This window comes from Pleurodeles waltl, chromosome 1_1 (genome assembly GCF_031143425.1).
Source record: "Pleurodeles waltl isolate 20211129_DDA chromosome 1_1, aPleWal1.hap1.20221129, whole genome shotgun sequence".
Lineage (NCBI taxonomy): Eukaryota > Metazoa > Chordata > Amphibia > Caudata > Salamandridae > Pleurodeles > Pleurodeles waltl.
In genome coordinates, this window is record NC_090436.1 from 529,550,957 (window position 1) to 529,570,440 (window position 19,484).

A 19,484-nucleotide genomic window follows, 5' to 3' on the forward strand; every position below is an offset into this window, starting at 1 on the left:
CCTCTTGCGTAGCCACAAAAGGGATGAAAAGCAGACTCTGGGTGGCGCGACGCAGAAGATAAACACAAGGACCGGGCTGTACTGCGACTGTCCTTAAATCTTTTGAGCACAGTCTGATTTGTCTCCGAAGGGTGGGAGCTATCAAAGGGCATGTCCATCAAAGAAGACATGACATCCCCCGAAAAGCCAGCAGTGCGTAGCCAGGTGTGGTGCCTAACGGCTACAGTGACAAAATCGCTCTGCCTAGAGAGACAGTCGTGTTGAGTCCACATCGGTTTGTGAACTTTGATGCATCTCTCCCATCTGCTACTCCTTGGGAGAGCATGGACCAGTGTCAACACTTGCGCAACTGTATCCCACGGATCGTGAGAACAGCAGCCCAAGAGGCATGCAGTGTTCACACACTGCAATGCTAGGCTGATGCAAGTAAAACATATTCCTCCCAAGTGTCTCCAGCCTCTTGGAATCCCTATCCTCTGAAGCAGGAGGGAACGTGACAGGGTTGACATGAAAGGTGGAAACCTGGACCACCAGACTCTCAGGGATTGGGTGTTGGGAGAGGAAACTTTGGTCCCATGTGGCAGAGTGGTGGCTATGGTGATAGTCCTATTCACAGGAATCCCTGTGTTGGGTTTGGACCAGATAACCAGGAGGACATCAGTGATGGGAGGAGCAGTTCAGATGGGGAGACTCCCGGCTCAAGTATCTCTGTCAAGACATTGTTCTTGAGCGCCATGAGGGCAACTAAAGGTCGAGGCCAACATCTAAGGCAGTATTCAGGCCACCGGTTTCACCCAGTTCCTCACACCAGTCCATATCCTACGGCTGGGTTTCAGGGTCCAGTGACCCCTTCCATTCCTTTTCTAGCCCATAGGAATAAGCCCTTAGGGTTCATCATGCAGCACTCAGAGCACGACTGAGTAATGATCATGTTCGAGGCACCACAGGCAAACAAGGTGCAAGTCTGTCACTGACATCAGCTCGTGACAGCCATCGCAGGGTTTGAAGCGGATCGTTCGGATGACATACTGCCACACCAGGAGGTAAACCTCAAAAAACTGACAAAGTGTTGAAAAAAAGGGGCAGCTCTTTCCAGATTAGCTCTGGCTGGCTCGAAAAGAAAAGAACTGATGTCAGTGCGCCTGGGAGGTGAATTTATAGGAGCCCCAGACGCCACTTCAGGCGCAGATGACGCAAGCGGACCCAATCAACACCATCTACCGTTGCGCAGATGTACTGCTCACGAAAAGTCTTTCATATCCAGTCTGCCGCCTAAGGATAATTCTAAGGTAAGGAATTTTCAGCTAAAAGTCTCTATCAGATTGAGTACTCACACAGATGTAGTGCTCAACTGAGTAGCACTGCACTTGCGACTGCAACTGAATCCACTGTAGTGAAAATTACCTCTTGCAGGAACTCATTCTAGCAAACATCAGCACATTGAAATGCCGACTGGGCATTTATAATGATTACTATGCACAGCTGCAACAATCAGTAGCCGGACCACGTATCATACTAGCAACACCATGTGTGCTGAGCACTAGTCTGACAGTATCCTTAGAGGTGACGTCTCTGATGGAAGACTTGCTAATTTCGACTAAATGTTGAATTAATTAATTCAACTTCATGGAAACCACACTAGTTTCAAATGTTTTGCAGTGGAATTCAATCGTTATCTTTTAACTAATGGGGAGTTCAATAATTTGTTGCCTTGTGTGAAGAATCCATCTCGGAGGTGCTAGATAGAGAATCACATTCCATTCGTGCATGCAGTAAACTCTGTTCTATTCCTGAAGATGGTCCTAATAAGTGCTCTAGCGGGACCAAAACATCAACAGATTGAATCATCTTTAGAATCAGATTCATTAATTGGAATAACCTGAAAAAACACAAGGAGGAAATCATATTTTTCAATAAAAAATATCCGAATTGGTGACCAGCTGCCGAACGTGCTCTACAATCTTGGGAGCATAAAGACCAGCTCCTTATTGTGGCAAACGATGCACCTATAATTTGAATCTTTTGTAAGGATCTGATGGATGATTTGTTCTCATTAACAGATATGTCCATGCTATGTATAACAGTGATTGTACTATGCAGGTGCTGTGATGCTAGCTGACAAGATATGGCTTTTGTTGGACCTGACAGGCTTAGGGTGCTCTTCCCCCCAACTTACTCCCATTCACTTTTCCAACCTCGTTTTTGCTAATATTAGGACTCTGTGCACATTACCACTGTTAAATTATGCTTATGTGTTCTCTCCACTAAATATGGTAATATTGACTTAACCCCAACTGGCATATTTAATTTGACTATGGAATCCTTATTAAAGTGGCTCAATGGGACCCAGGGCCTGTAAATGAAATGTTACTAGTGGGCCTGCAGCACCGATTGTGCCATCCATTTACATAGGCTCTTAACCATGTCTCAGCCCTCCCATTGCATATTCTGTGTGTGCAGTTTTACCCTGCCATATTGACCTGGCAAAGTAACCCTTTTTGTCAGGCCCAACCCATCCCTTTTTATACATATAAGTCACTCCTAAGATTGGCCCTGGATAACCCAGAGGGCAGGGTGTCATGTATTTCCAAGGCAGGGCATGTATTTGTTACGTTTTTCATGTCCTAGTAGTAAAAAACTCAGTCATTTTTCACTACTGCAATGCCTATCTCTCCCATAGGATAACATTGGAATTATCTTATTACACTTTATACGTGTAATTCCCAATTGTGAAAGGATAGACTTTAAGTTTGGTGTCTCTGGAATCACAATTTAAACCCCAAAATTATGGCAAAGTCAGATTTTAAATTGCAATTCTGAAAATGGCACTTTTAGAAAAGTTGGCATTTTCTTTCTTTGGCCACCTGGTGCCTGCTGCTTTTCTCTAATCACGTCTGGGGTGAGTGACAGCGGGGCTTAGTGTACTCCCCATAGACAGTCTCAAACAATGGGAGCTTAGGTGTAACTTGATGGACCATCCTGGCAGGAGCTGTGCATAGCCTCACTTACACCTGAATATTTTGAGTCCTGTCCCCACACAAAGGGCTGCATACCCCCCTGCAGTGAGTTTGGAGCTAGGGCAGGAAAGGCAGGACATCTGTACACTTCAAAGGCATGTCTTTGATGTCTCCCCTACCTCAAAGGCACCTCTGGGTATAAGAACTGGTCCTCAGACACCTACACTTCAGTTCACTTCTGGGCATGTGAATACTCTACCAGAAAGAACGACTGCTGTGCTGCTGAATGACTGCCACTCTACTTGACTCCTACTTTGCTTGACGCCTGACTTGCTGTGCTGCCCTGCTGCCTAATGGGTTCAAGAGATGCAGGTCCAGCCCTTCTCACCCAGAGTGACTCCAAAGGCTAGTTGGCTGGCCTCCTGAACTGAAGTCTCCGGGACATAAAAGACTTCCAACCACCCAGCTTCTGAACCTGTACTCTGTCATCCACAAGTCTACCCTGCTAGTAAAGCCGTCCCAGTACTGGACCTTTTGAAGTGTGCCTAAGGTGCTTTCTCAGTGAAACAGAGTCATCCTCTGCATAGCGACGCATGCTCAAGCAAAACCGATGCATCTCCTCGGCTTAGCGGTGCATCTTTGAATAGAACTGATGCATCGCCGATTTTTTGTGGATTGAACCCATTGCAATAGACGTGCATCGCCGCAGAATTTCACATCTTGGGTTCGATGCATTGTCATTGGAATCGCCATTGCACAACACTTTTGCCGGCACAATCACTCTGCATCTCCTGTCGACGGCAGCCTTGACAGCGCTGAAACTCCACATCGCAGCTTCACCACTTATCAGAACCAACACATCCGCTCGACCAGGCATCCTCAACACTGGCCATCGCATCGCAAACCCTGTCGACAGGATCCTTGAAGTCAATGCAACAGGACCTTGCACTTCAGGCTTGCCACATCTCAGAACAGACGAATCACCTCAGCTATGCAACACATATTCGATGTGAATCCACACAATGCTCCACAACCAGGATTTAAGGTACTTTGGTTTGGAGGGCCTAACTGGGCCCCTGCAGCTGGCTCATGCTCCATCGCAGTCGGCCTGAATTTTTGACTTTGTCCTGGTCTGGCGCAACCAGATAAAATTGGTAAAAATTGGCTTACACCCAATAGTCACATTAAATACACTACACGTATCCAGGACTTATTAATTAAATGCTACCAGTGGGCCTGTAGCACTTATTTGCCACCCACCTAAGTAGCCTTGTTAAACATGTCTCAGGCCCGCCATTGCAGCCTCTGTGAAATTGTTACCAGGCCTAAGCCTTCCTTTTTGATACATATAATTCACCTGGCAAACCCTAAACAGCCCATAAGGCAGGGTGCATTGTAGGTATACAGTAGGACACGCACTTTTAATTTGTGAATGTCCTGGTAGTTAACCTGTAAATGCATTTCTCATTACTTCATTACTGCACAGGATAACACTGGGTTACCTTATTACATTTATTAAATTATAACGTTTGCTTGGGAACAGATAGAAATGTGATGTTTATTTTCTAGAAAATGGCAATTTAAAGCACCATTTAATGGTTATATTGAATTGCAAGTCACAATTCTGAAACGGAAACGTATAGGAAGTTGACATTTTCTTGTCCTAACCCTTCGGTGCCTGGGCCTGTGTCCTGGGTCACATGACCAGGTGTTGTTGGCCTTTGTGTATTCCTCAAACAGTTTCACAAAGTGGGACGGGATGCTGGCAGGATAAGCCACCCTGACAAGATGGGTGGGGGCAGAGCTGTCCCCTACCTCACTTGCACTTCAATAGGGGCTGCCTCCTGCACTCAAAGAACTTGACAATAGCCTTTTGTCTCCCCGGACATCTTGGGACCTGGGCAGAGGAAGAAAGGAAATTCTGGAACCAGATATGGGGGTGGGGAGTCTAGATGTTTCTCCCACTTCAAATCTGGCACCAGGCATAAATAATGGACACAACAAACCCTAATCTTTAGTTCATTCCTGGACCTGTGGAAACTACACAAGACGGACTGCCCTGCTACTAGAGGCCTGCCCTGCTGTCTAAGAAAGAAGAATGGGCCTGCCTCTTTCATCACAGGCTAACTGACATGGTCTAAAGGTCAGCTGAGTGGTCTCCTGTTCAGAGCTGCGGGGACTCAACAAGCTCTAGAGGCCTCCCTCCAACTGCCCAGCTGAACTGCTGAAACTGGATCTGCGGCTGGACCTGCCTGAGCCCTGCTGGTCTCTGCAAGAATGAGTCTCTGATTCCCAAGAGGCACCTCCCCAGGCCCTAGGTCCTTAGTTGGCATCAGAGTGCACTCCTCTGAACACAAGGGAGAAATCCTGAAATTTTGGGCTCTCTGTGACAGCAAACGGGCTTGTTTGTGTCAAGACATTACCACCTGCACTGACCACCAATGCACAGCTCTGGTGAGCCCGACTATTCTCATTACAGTGACCTTAAGTGACGACCGCCAACCCAAGATCTGTACTTTGTGCTACAGCATCAATGCAATGCTCCAGTAACACGCTACAGTGATGATCATCCATGACACACTGCCTTGCTCTTCATGCTACAGTGATGATCCTCCATGATGCTCTCCCTGTTCCTCACGGCCTCCATTGCAAACTGGATTTTTTGCACAAGACTGAGAGAAGGTAACTCTTTTGAGTATGACTAACTTGGTCCCTGTATCTTGCCATTGCACCATCGCAGTCGACCTTAACTTGTGACTTTCAACCCCACGACCAGATAAGTGAGAGTGGCGCTTTTGCTTTTCGGCGCTATACTTACTTAAAATCTTTAAAATTGCACATCTCTGGTTCTATTGATCTGATTTTTGTTGTTTTGTGTGGGCTTTTTCATGTGATGTGTTTTCACTTTATTACGGTCTGTGAGCTGCATAAATACTTTACATATTGCCTCTAAGTAAAGCCTCTAGGAAACTGTCTTTTTATGTAGTGTACCATATTAAGGGTTCACCATGCAAAAGTACAGTCAACCCATATTTGGTTTACATGGCTTACTTTAATAATCCCAAATGCTCTATTAGTGGTGTTCAGGAGTGTTAGGCATCTGTTGCACACAGAGGTGGTCATTCCAACCTCGGCGGTAAAAGGCGCTTACCGCCGTGCAGAAGACCGCCCTAACACCGCAGCGGCAAACCGGCACGGTCATTCTGACCCACAACAGGCAAACCGCCAAAATACAGACATCCACAAAAGTCCGCCACACCAAAGGCCAGCGAGAAACTGGCGATGACCAGACCTCCACCGTCACGCCAACAGAAATACGCCCACACTATCACGACACACGAATCCACGCGGCGGTCTTTCAACCGCGGTATTCCATTGGCGGTACACACCGCCGCGCTCAAAATACACACACATATACAAAACACAGCCACATTGGACAATTCGAAATACACACACCTGATACACATACAAACAACACTCTCACACACCCAACACAATCTAAAACACACACCCACATCACCCACAAACCCCCACTCCTAGAGATTCGTGAACACGCACAGAAATAAGAGACCCGAGCACCCTGACGCGCAATTCACTGTCACCCAGCAATATTACCACGCACTTCAAACTACACACCAATACACATCACCACACTTAGCACCACACAATCCACCCCACACATCACCCAAACCACCCCATGGCACCGCAAAGACACCCCAGGTTTTCTGAGGCTGAACTCAGGGTCATGGTGGAGGAAATTGTACGGGTAGAGCCACAGCTCTTCGGGATAACAGGTGCAGCACACCACCATTGCCAGGAAGATGGAGCTATGGAGCAGAATAGTGGACAGGGTCAATCAACGCTGTGGGACAGCACCCAAGAAATAGGGACATCAGGAAGCGGTGGAACGACCTACGGGGGAAGGTGCGTTCCATGGTATCCAGGCACAACATCGCGGTGCAGCGGACTGGCGGCGGACCCCCACCTCCTCTCCCAGAATTGACAACATGGGAGGAGCAGTTCTTGTCGATCCTGCATCCTGAGGGCCTCGCAGGAGTAGGCGGAGGAATGGACTCTGGTAAGTCAAATCTTAACTACTTCATCGCCCCCACCCCACCAGCAAGCCAACTCATACCCCACCCTCACCCCCACCCCCATCACACCTACTCCTTGCAAATGTCTCACCCTCACAACGCACCCATCCCAACACCAAGCCCTGCATGCGACCACAAAGCATGGACACCCATCACCTAAGCATGCCCACTGCACATACCCATCCCCCCCGGCCAAACCACCGTCACAAAAGCCCCCACACAGGAATGCAAGCACAGGGGTACACGGGCACCCACCCATTGCACGCTATGGCACACACAGAAGCAATAACCATACTTTTATACCCCTGCAGGACCCGAACGCCACGTCACCGCGCAGGAGGGTCCACAAATGTCCACTCCACCCCCAGAAGAGGCCCACAGTGATGACAGCAGCTCTGTCTCCCTGGATCTAGATGACCAGCCCGGCCCATCGGGGACCTCTGGACAGTCGGTTCCCCTCAGACAGCCACAGGCCACAGCAGACCTTCCCCCCTCTGGGAACACCAGCACAGCACCCACACAGCGGGCCCATATCTCTGTCCCCAGGACACGTCAATCAGCGGTGTGTCCACCACTACAGGGCACCCAGGTTAACCCACCACCCCAACAACAGGGCCCTGGGGGCAGTGGTAGTGGGCACACGGTCCAGGGGACAGAGGCCCAGGGGAACTGGGAGGGCTGCTGTGCGACAGGGGGGGGGGGGGGGGGGACAGGCCCAGGGAACCCACTCTCCACGAGGCCCTCTCCAACATCATGGGAGCATACCACCACTCCCAGGAGACGATGGCCACGGTCCTGGCCAGGTTTCAGGAGATCCAGCTTCTGCAGGAGCAACAGTATATGGGGTTCAGGGAAGAACTAAGAAACATCAGTTCCGCCATGGGCACCATCGTAGTGGCTCTGAATCAGGTAGTCACCACATTGCGGGACACTGTTGCACCACAAAGGGCCCCTGACACTAGCATGGACCAAGAACTGCCTACCACCTCCGCCGGCGCTAGTGGACAGGAGGCCCCGACACAAGACCAACAGGCCACCAGAACCCCACCCCCTGCAGAAGGAGAACCACCCCGCAAGCGGGCCCTGAGATCCAGGAAGAAGACAGAGTAAGATGCCAAGACCCCAGCCAGGAAAGGATACCTCCCTGATTGTCATCCCACTGTCCACATTGACACCCTGTCCAACCTTACACTGCCCCTGCTCCACTTTCCACAGGCATCTGGACAATGCACCTGTGATACTGATAGTCTGGACTCTGCCATGGACAATCCTCCACCATCACACCTCAACGATTTGCAACCACCCACCAATTTTGAGCACTGTAATAAACACACTTATTGCATAAAACAATCTGGAGTCTGGCTGAGATTTTGTACAAATGTATTAGACATTACCGTGCCAAATGGCATATTCACATTGTGATGCCAACATACCAATGTCACACAGCTGTAGTCCTTGGGGAATTAAAGCAGATGTCACGCAGTGGGGCCCACATCTCTGAAATCGTAAGGGAAAGTCACAACTCAGTTACCATACACTGGGGGAAAAGGTCAGACAGTAGAGAGGTAGTAGGGGTTAAGTATATGTAAAATGCCGTTGTGGATTCTTACCTGTGTGTCATTGAAAATACTGCTGTATTACTGTGTTCCTGTTCTCTATGTCGTCCTCTTCGCCTTCCTCCTCTTCACACTCCACAGGCTCCACAGCTGCTACAACACCACCATCTTGACCATCCTCCTGCAGAAAAGGCACCTGGCGTCGCAAAGCCAGGTTGTGAAGCATACAGCAGGCCACGATGATCTGGCACACCTTCTTTGGTGAGTACATTAGGGATCCACCAGTCATATGGAGGCACCTAAACCTGGCCTTCAGGAGGACGAAGGTCCGCTCGATCACCCTCCTAGTTCTCCCATGGGCCTCATTGTACCGTTCCTCTGCCCTTGTCCTGAGATTCCTCACTGGGGTCAGTAGCCATGACAGGTTGGGGTAACCAGAGTCTCCTAATAGCCACACACGGTGTCTCTGGAGTTGACCCATCACGTAAGGGATGCTGCTATTCCGCATGATGTACGCGTCATGCACTGACCCAGGGAACTTGGCATTAACATGGGAGATGTACTGGTCAGCCAAACACACCATCTGGACATTCATGGAATGATAACTCTTCCTGTTCCTGTACACCTGATCACTCCTGCTGGGGGGGGCCAAAGCAACATGTGTCCCATCAATGGCACCAATGATGTTGGGTATATGTCCAAGGGCATAGAAATCAGCCTTCACTGTAGCCAAATCCCCCACCTCAGGGTAGACGATGTAGCTCCGCATGTGTTTGAGCAGGGCAGACAACACTCTGGACAACACCTTGGAAAACATGGGCTGGGACATCCCTGATGATATGGCCACTGTTGTTGGAAATGACCCACTTGCTAGGAAATGAAGTACTGACAGCACCTGCACTAGAGGGGGGATCCCTGTGGGTTGGCGGATTGGTGACATCAGGTCTGGCTCCAGCTGGGCACACAGTTCCTGTATAGTGTCTCGGTCAAGCCTGTATGTCCGTATGATATGTCTTTCCTCCATTGTCAACAGGTCCACCAGCGGTCTGTACACGGGAAGATTTCTCCATCTCCTCGCATGTCCCAGCGGACGGTGCCTATGAAGGACAACAGCGAGCACAGAGTCAATCAACCCACAGGTACATAACCACAGCTTGCACATAACACGATTCCCAATGCATTGAATGGCTTGTATGAGTGTCGATGCAAGGCCTAGGTATGTGTGACGCAGTAGAAAATAAGGCATGTGGGCCCTTGAAATGGCGGCTGCCTGACCTGTGAAGTGCGACAATGGGATGTGAGGTCAATGCGCTGGCGTGGCACACTGTGGCGGTAGGCGGTCGAAGACCGCGGCGCAAAGCAGCATTGGTTAACATTGAACCCTATGGGTCTCAGGAGCCAATGACTATGTGCGCCGGCGGTCGCGGTACGCACCGCCGCGGGCGTGAACGCCATTTTCTATCTGCTTAATCACTCAATACCTGATCTTCGACAGGAGAGGACCTACACTGCAAGTGCTGCTGTGACCACGGTCTGGAAGAGACAATGGCTCATGCAACTGGAGAAAGGGCCCCTTCCTTCCACTATGCGCTACTCTACGGTCCTCCAGCCCAACAGGTAAGTACACTGGGACCATGCTTTGTGGCCAATGCCTGTGTTGAGTGGGGTGGATGAAAGATGGTGGGGAGTGGAGCGATTGAGGCATGCATCAAACGACAGATGAGAGCATGTGCCACATGACAAGGGTGGGGAAGGTGGGGCCACTCACATCGAGCATGCAGAAGGTGATGATTATTCTTTTCTCCCTGTACATGTCACATAGGTCGGCGCCCACCAGAAAATCGATATTTGGCGTGCCATCGCCAAGGACATCCGGACCCTGGGGGTCCACCAGAGACGGGGCACCCACTGCCGGAAGAGATGGGAGGACATCCGACGCTGGAGCAGGAAGACGGTGGAGACTCAGCTGGGGATGGCCTCCCAACGTGGGAGGGGTGCCAGTCGTACTTTGACCCCCCTGATGTCCCGGATCCTGGCGGTGGCCTACCCCGATTTGGATGGGCACGTGAGGACATCACAGCAGACACAAGGGGGTGAGTACACTCAAATCCTGGTGACTTTGCACGCAGTGGAGGGGTCTGGGTGGGGGAGGAGGTCTGTGGGTATCCCTAGGCCAGGGAGATATCTGTAGGCTAGGCCCCTCCGTAAGGCATGGCCCTGTGCCCCCGCCCCCCACCTCTGTAGGGTGCCAAGTACAGCTATTCATTGCCCTGTGTCATGTATGTGAGCAGAGGTCGCCCATAGGCTTGTAGGCCATGTCCCACGGATTGCGTAGTCGACCCCAAGTGCACGGCGTAGTGCAGGGGGCTTCTGTGTCTGTCCTGTCCGCCAACGGTGTCGCCAATGCATGCACTCAACATTTCTTTCTTTTTCCCCACCCCCCTTTTTTGTTGTCTTCCTGTTCATTTGTGCATTAGCATCATCAGGCGGAGGAGAAGTGGCATCGGAGCACGAGGGAGCTGCATCTCACATGGCCATGGCGGGCCATGCAACAGAATCGGAATTCACCAGTGAGACGGAGGGCGAGGGGAGCTCCACAGCGGGGACTCGTGAGGATGTCAGTGACAGCGACTCGTCCTCTGAAGGGAGCTCCCTTGTGGTGGCGGCAACATCCGTGCCCCCCGCACCAACAGGTACAGCCGCCACCCAGCGCACCAGCACCGCCCTCCCAGCAGCCCCTCAGTGTTTGCCCCGTGCCCGCTCACCCAGGAAGGTGGGCATCTCCTTCGCCCCAGGCACCTCAGGCCCTGCCCCAGTCACCCCTGCTGCCCTCAGTGAGGAGGTCATTGACCTCCTGAGGACGCTCATTGTTGGGCAGTCTACCCTTTTGAATGCCATCCAGGGTGTAGAAAGGGAGGTGCACCAGAGTAATGCATACCTGGAGGGCATTCATTCGGGTCAGGCTGCCCATCAGCGATCGTTCAACACTCTGGCCTCAGCACTGATGGCAGCAATTGTCCCTGTCTCTAGCCTCCCCCCTCCAACTTCCTCCACCCATACCCAATCCCCTGTACCTCTGCCTATCCCAGACACACCATCAGACCAGCCTGCACACACCTCAACACCCAAGGGAAGCTCAGACAGACATAAGCACCACACATCACACAAGCATTCAAACAAGCAACATCCACATGCAGACATACCAACACCCACTGCCTCCACTGTGTCCCCCTCCTCCTCGTCTCCCTCCTCCCTCCCTGTCACGTCTCCACTCACACCTGCATGCACAACATCTTCAGCCACTACGTCCAACATCAGCACACACACCAGAACCCCCCGCACACGTGCAGTCACCACCCCCACTACCATTCACATGTCCCCTGTGTCCTCTCCCAGTGTGTCTGTCACCCCCTCTTCCAAGCTACACAAACGCAGGCAGCCACCCACCCAACAGCCATCCACCTCACGACAGCCTCCAGCCCAAGCACCTGCACCCAAAGACAGCAGACTTCAAACTCCTACAACCACAACCTCTTCATCCACTCCCATACCTACTACACCTACCCGTCCCTCTCTTTCTAAACTTATTTTCCTATCAAAACTTGACCTCTTTCCAACAACTCCCCCACCACGTCCATCTAATAGGACTCCAGTCAGCACCTCAGCCACCACAAAAGAGGGCCCTGTGAAGACAGTCTGCCATGGACTGTGGAGTCCCCCACCCTCAAGGTCAGCCAGTTCAGTAGGGAGCCAAGGCACGGCCAGCCCACCCCCGCAAAAACATGCGAAGATTGTCAGTGGCCGGCGCGAGCGGCCTGAAACACCTGGGACCAAAATCCCTACCATGGCTCCGGCAGGGAGTGTGGTGCCAGCTGGCACACCGCCAAAGGTGGGGAAGGGCCACAGGCGAACAGGGAAGGCTGGGAAGGGCAGCACGCCCGACAAGACCGCCAGCAGCCGAGCTGTGCAGGAGGGCCCCGCATGCCCCATCCCAGGTGGGCAGGAGGACACCAACAGGCCCGGTACTGCAGCCCAGGAGGGCCCCACCAGGCACATCCCAGGTGGGCAGGAAGGCGCAGCCAGCCACAGGTCAGGTGGCGAATGACCTCCACGCCATGGGCGGATCCGCTGAACTCGGCAGTCATCCGAAGCACCGCTGAACTGGGCACCGCCGTCTCAAGCACCGCTGAACTGGGCCCTTCATCTCAATCACCGCTGCGCTGGGCACCGCCGTCTCAAGCACCGCTGAACTGGGCCCTTCATCTCAAGCACCGCTGCGCTGGGCACCGCCGTCTCAAGCACAGCTGAACTGGGCCCTTCATCTCAAGCACTGCTGAACTGGGCCCTTCATCTCAAGCACCGCTGAACTGGGCCCTTCATTTCAAGCACCGCTGAACTGGGCACCGCCGTCTCAAGCACCGCTGAACTGGGCACCGCCGTCTCAAGCACCGCTGAACTGGGCACCGCCGTCTCAAGCACCGCTGAACTGGGCACCGCCGTCTCAAGCACCGCTGAGCTGGGCACCGCCGTCTCAAGCACCGCTGCGCTGGGCACCGCCGTCTCAAGCACCGCTGCGCTGGGCACCGCCGTCTCAAGCACCGCTGCGCTGGGCACCGCCGTCTCAAGCACCGCTGCGCTGGGCACCGCCGTCTCAAGCACCGCTGAACTGGGCCCTTCATCTCAAGCACCGCTGAACTGGGCCCTTCATCTCAAGCACCGCTGAACTGGGCCCTTCATCTCAAGCACCGCTGCGCTGGGCACCGCCGTCTCAAGCACCGCTGCACTGGGCACCGCCGTCTCAAGCACCGCTGCGCTGGGCACCGCCGTCTCAAGCACCGCTGCGCTGGGCACCGCCGTCTCAAGCACCGCTGCGCTGGGCACCGCCGTCTCAAGCACCGCTGCGCTGGGCACCGCCGTCTCAAGCACCGCTGCGCTGGGCCCTTCATCTCAAGCACTGCTGCGCTGGGCACCGCCGTCTCAAGCACCGCTGAACTGGGCCCTTCATCTCAAGCACCGCTGAACTGGGCCCTTCATCTCAAGCACCGCTGCGCTGGGCACTGCCGTCTCAAGCACCGCTGCGCTGGGCACTGCCGTCTCAAGCACCGCTGCGCTGGGCACTGCCGTCTCAAGCACCGCTGCGCTGGGCACTGCCGTCTCAAGCACCGCTGCGCTGGGCACTGCCGTCTCAAGCACCGCTGCGCTGGGCACTGCCGTCTCAAGCACCGCTGAACTGGGCCCTTCATCTCAAGCACCGCTGCGCTGGGCACTGCCGTCTCAAGCACCGCTGAACTGGGCCCTTCATCTCAAGCACCGCTGCGCTGGGCACCGCCGTCTCAAGCACCGCTGAACTGGGCACCGCTGTCTCAAGCACCGCTGGGCTGGGCACCGCCGTCTCAAGCACCGCTGCGCTGGGCCCTTCATCACAAGCACCGCTGCGCTGGGCACCGCCGTCTCAAGCACCGCTGAACTGGGCCCTTCATCTCAAGCACCGCTGAACTGGGCACTGCCGTCTCAAGCACCGCTGAACTGGGCACCGCCGTCTCAAGCACCGCTGAACTGGGCACCGCCGTCTCAAGCACCGCTGAACTGGGCACCGCCGTCTCAAGCACCGCTGAACTGGGCCCTTCATCTCAAGCACCGCTGCGCTGGACACCGCCGTCTCAGGCACCGCTGAACTGGGCCCTTCATCTCAAGCACCGCTGAACTGGGCCCTTCATCTCAAGCACCGCTGAACCGGGCCCTTCATCTCAAGCACCGCTGCGCTGGGCACCGCCGTCTCAAGCACCGCTGAACTGGGCACCGCCGTCTCAAGCACCGCTGGCCCATTGGCGGAAGGGGCAGGCCCGCATCTGTGTCGGGCAGGGCTGCACGAAGCACTCTGGGCACTGGTCCCCCTCCAGTACCAGTGGAGACTGATATTGACTTGAGAGACTGTGGCTTTGCACTCCCCAGGATGGAACAGTGGGCAAGCCACCCACTGTAGAGACTTGAGAGACTGTGGCTTTGCACTCCCCAGGATGGAACAGTGGGCAACCCACCCACTGTAGAGACTTGAGAGACTGTGGCTTTGCACTCCCCAGGATGGAACAGTGGGCAAGCCACCCACTGTAGAGACTTGAGAGACTGTGGCTTTGCACTCCCCAGGATGGAACAGTGGGCAAGCCACCCACTGTAGAGACTTGAGAGACTGTGGCTTTGCACTCCCCAGGATGGAACAGTGGCCATGGAGGCCCCTCGTGGATCTGGCGTCGTGGACTCATCTGGCTGAGGTGCCCCCCCTTCCCTTCCCCCTGAGGTGCCTGTAGTTTTGGTATCTGATGCCCCTGCAGTGTTCTCTCCGTTGGAGTCAGGTATCCTGTGTGGGCTTTGCCCATGTGATTTGGGCCCAGTGGTCCACGAACAATGCCTGATACAAATATCGGACTGGACAATTTATGTATATAAAAGTTTTATAGTGTGATATATTTTAAAGCCAGTCATACAATATATTCCAATGTTTATAATCATTTCCTTTTGTCTTTGCATTCTTCCAGGGGGTTTGGGGGGGTAACTGTGATGTCTTGCTATGCATTGATGTGTGTGTTGTAGTGGGTGAGGGTGAGGGTGGGTGTGTCGCATATGTGTGTCCCCGTAATTTTTTGCCTCCACCCTCCCCTGTGTCGTAGGTGCAGTACTCACTGTTGTCTTCTGCGCCGGCGTTCGTGCTCCTGGTAGAGGAGCAGGAAGACAATCGCTGGGAGGATGTGGAGTTCGGGTTCCATGCTGTCCAGATTCCTCGTGGGGTGTATGGAGGTGAGCGTTTTCCGTTTGAAATGGCTGTTTCCGCCGTGTTTTTATCGGCGGGGCTACCGCCCCGAAAAGGTGGCAGATTGGTGGGTTGTGATAGGGTGGGCGGTACATTGTCTCCCGCCTGTCTGTTGGCGGTGACCGCCGCACTGTTTGTTTGTTCCGCCGTGGCGGGCAGTGTGTTGAAGTGGCGGTCCATGTTGGCGGTTTCCGCCAGGGTCGGAATTGCATTTTTTTTACCGCCAGCCTGTTTGCGGTATTGCCGCCGCTTTAACACCGACCGCCAGGGTTGGAATGACCCCCAGAGAGTCAATAAGTGGTACACAAACTCAAAAAGAAATCTGAGACAAATAAACGTCAAAATCAGGTAAGTACTTTGGGAGTTAGGGATTTTGCAAGTAAAACAGTAAAAATAAAAGAGCTGTCAGATTTGATGCATAAGCCTCGAAAACAGTAATGTTATCCTATGGAAAAAAAGAGATATAGTGCATAGATGTACTTGCAAATGTTTGTCGAAGGAGCTCTTTAGGACTTCAGGTGCCGGGGGGCACCAGGTCCAAAGATCCACCAGCAGTTTGGGCTTACCTGCTCTGTTGTATCCGAGTGCAGAGGTGGTGGTCGTGTTGGAAGCCTCATGCCCTACAGCAGCAGAAGTTTAAAGGGACCTGTCAAATCAACAGATGCTGCAAAGGGGGCTTGGGAACAAGTCTAGCAGAAACCAAATGGGGGCTCAGCTTGTGGGGGCTCCTAGGCTAAGGGGACACAGTTGGAAATCATGAACCCGGGCTGTGGGGCTCGAGTGCAGGGGGGCTTGGATGGCTAGCCACTTGCGTTGGAGGCTCTCACGGTTCTTAGGCTGATCTGGAGAAAGGGAGAAAAAAAAGACCACAGGGCAATTCTGTGGGGGCCTTGTCGGTGCTGAAGTCCTTTTCAGCAGGTCGGCTTTTGCGATGGTGGTGTCAGGCTGGACACTCAACATACCCTGGATGTAGCAAATGCTTTGGTGCCCCCAGTATTGGTACAGGGGGGCTCCTGGAGGGTCTAGGGTTTCGAAACAAGCTAGAGAGATGGGCCTGACATTGAAACCACAGTGACCTCCTCCTGGCCAGGTGCTCCCTCAGCGGGCCCAATGGCCAGCAAAATGAGGTTTCAACCAAGTACGGTCGGTGCCTGCAGATGCAGGGGGATGGCTCCTCCACCCTAAGGGAGATGCTAAGTGGTTGTCAAAGCAATGGACAGTCCTCCAGGGATTTGGGAGGATGCACAGCTTTTTGACAAATCGGGTAGGTGCAATTGTAGAGGTACCAGCAAGGCAGGGTTTGGCAGCAAGTTCAAGGTAAGTCCTCAGTTCTCACAGTGACTGCTCTTCTTTGTCTTTCTTAGTAGACAAATCTGTCAATCTGTTGTTGTGGGGTCCTCTAAATAGTCAATTTAGGAACGTTGAGGGGAGTGTAGGGTAGTGGGGTACCTATCCCTGGGATGACTACACACTACATTACCACTTCCTTTAGGGCATAACCCTGACCGAGAGCTCTCTAGTTTTACCAAAAACAAGCTAGTGAAACCTTTTCCAACTGCCTACTTCAGGTGGTCCACCTTAGGGGACTATCTAGTTTCCCACCTGCTCTGGTGCCACAGGGCAGGGGGTGGTGTTCCCCGGGTCTGGGTGGAAGCCAGGCTGCATATCAAAGGCAGCAGGGGCTCTGAAGGCCCTGGTTCGTATATGCTAAATCGCTAGCCATTCTGTTGGCGGCGGTGTAATCACCTTCCTCCGAAGCAGGCATTGTTTATGGCCTCTAACAGTGAGAGTAAGGGATCTCACCTGCAGGGGGTCAGAAACTCATCTGTGGTGGTAGGGCGGTCAATACCAGTCAGCCAGCACACTAAAGGGAAAAGTAGGTTTTCAGGGGGCACTTCTAAGGTGCCCTCTGGGTGCAGCTGATAATAAATCTGATAGTGGCATCAGTATGGATCTATTAAGACAAGGTGTTTGATACAAAACCCCAATATTTTCAGTGAAGCTATCATGTAGCTGGGTAACTCCAGTAAATGTCCTCAAAAAGGCTTCCTTAACATTTGCAATGTCTAGCACAGGGGTACATCTGCTCATGTAGATTTGCCCTCACGTGTAATATAATGCACCCTGCCTTAGGGCTTTAAGGCCAGCTGTAGGGGTGGCATATATAGTACATGTGCAGTGGGTATGAGCATTGCAGAGGGTCTGTGCAATGTCATGTTTTCAAAATGATTGGCAACATTTCATGCATTCTACGTTGGCAGTTAGCATGGGTTTGAGTGTTGGTCCTTTAGGGCAGCATAATACATGCTGCATTCCCTAGGGACCCTCCTTCACACCCATGCACTGGGCACCAGAGATGCCATTTACCGGGGACTTACAGGGGTGCTAAAGTCCTTGCCAATTGGGTTATATTTGTCATTTGTCTCGTTTTATAGGGAAGGAGAACTGGCACTTGGGCTGGTTAGAAGGGACCCAATGCACTACTAATCAACAACATCAGTACCAGTGAGCAAAAAGTGGGAGTGGCAATGTCAAAATGTTCCTATAAAGCCTGACTCCTTTTGTGCCAAGTTACCAGATGGCTACGCACAGGTTAATAAAGTGATTTTTTTGGTTCACCACAACAAGGATTGTGGATGTTGCTTGAGAAGGGCTCGCAGCCCCCTCAACCAACAACCCAATTTCTTACAATGACCCACTGGAAGAATTGAACGAACACTAGCTCAGGAAATCCCTGTTGATTTGTGGTTTGTGTACCCATAAGTCACAGTCTACCAGCCAGATTATTAAGCTAATATAAAGGTTACTAATGAGAACAGTGACACTTGACACTAGTTGCAATCTTTGGTTCAATGAGATTTATGGTCTCCGTACGGTTGAGCAGAACATAACATTAGATAGATTCTGACAGACAACTCGTGTGAATTCTGATACATATCACGTTAGCCATGGTCAAAGGTGCAAATTAGAATGATAATAGTGGCACACAGGTTTAAGCACATACTTGCCACGCCAAGAGCTGATCAGGGTCAAGTTCTGTGGCTTTTTTGTAAGCTGCGTGTGCCTGATCTGGCTGGTCTAGTTCTGTTGCGGCCACTCCAATAAAAACCCAGGCATTATAGTTGGTTTTCTCCACTTTAAGCACTGCCTAAAAACAGAAGGAAAGAAAATGAATAATACTGTTTATAATAATAGACCCACACATTCAACTCTGTTCATAGTTAGCAATACTGGTATTATTTTAATGTGATCGCTTATTCCTCTTATATAACAATAATAGCGGTGGCCTGCATCCATGATGGACTTTCAGGCTATCCACACAAGTGACATCACATTTGTATGCAGTTATCCTAAAAAAGAATATATTTGCATACTTGGTAATTCGCAAAAAAGCTGGAATGGATTCAGCCAGCCATGAGAGACATTCTGCTTTAATCCGTCTGGAGTAGATACACTAACTCCTAAACAAGCATTACCAAAGCTAATAGGCCTCGCCTTTTTCCATTATTGGATATGCGAATTCTGTTTGCGAATTCTGCGCAGTACTGGCAAAAAGAAACAAGCACATGGGAAGAGTCGGAAAAAAACCGAGACGCAGTGTTTAAAAAACATAAATACAATCACTAGTTACAGCCCTGAAAGCAATAATTAGTGGGGAAGTTATTGCATGGGCATGTATAAGCACAAACAACTGAAGCAAGGAGAAAGGATAGGGGAGCACGCATTGCAAGTATATCTATTTTGAAAGGAAAGTCATTTGCAGCTATCAAGCCGGCATTTAAATAGTTTAGACAGGTGTGGCTTTCTGGCTTTGCTCCTTAACCCCTTCGCTGCCAGGCCTTTTCACCCTCAGGTGCCAGGCTTTTTTTGGCTATTTGGGGCAGTTTACGCTTAGGCCCTCATAACTTTGTCCACATAAGCTACCCACGCCGAATTTGCGTCCTTTTTTACAATATCATAGGGATTCTAGAGTTACCCAGAGTGTGTGGGTTCCCCTGAAGGAGACCAAGAAATTTGCCAAAATACAGCGAATTTTCATTTTTTTTTTAATGGGAAAAAAAGGGCTGCAGAA

General features: G+C 51.9%; 1 protein-coding gene across 4 annotated transcripts in view; it reads right to left on the reverse strand.

Moving 5' to 3' along the window:
• SKIC3 (SKI3 subunit of superkiller complex) overlaps positions 1 to 19,484 on the reverse strand; it is a 1,026,707-nt gene that overhangs the window by 869,246 nt on the left and 137,977 nt on the right. For all 4 annotated transcript variants that reach the window (XM_069225585.1, XM_069225575.1, XM_069225607.1 and 1 more), the window contains exon 3: positions 18,417 to 18,560. In XM_069225585.1, coding sequence (XP_069081686.1) covers positions 18,417 to 18,560 — 144 coding nt within the window. The remainder of the gene's footprint in view (positions 1 to 18,416; positions 18,561 to 19,484) is intronic.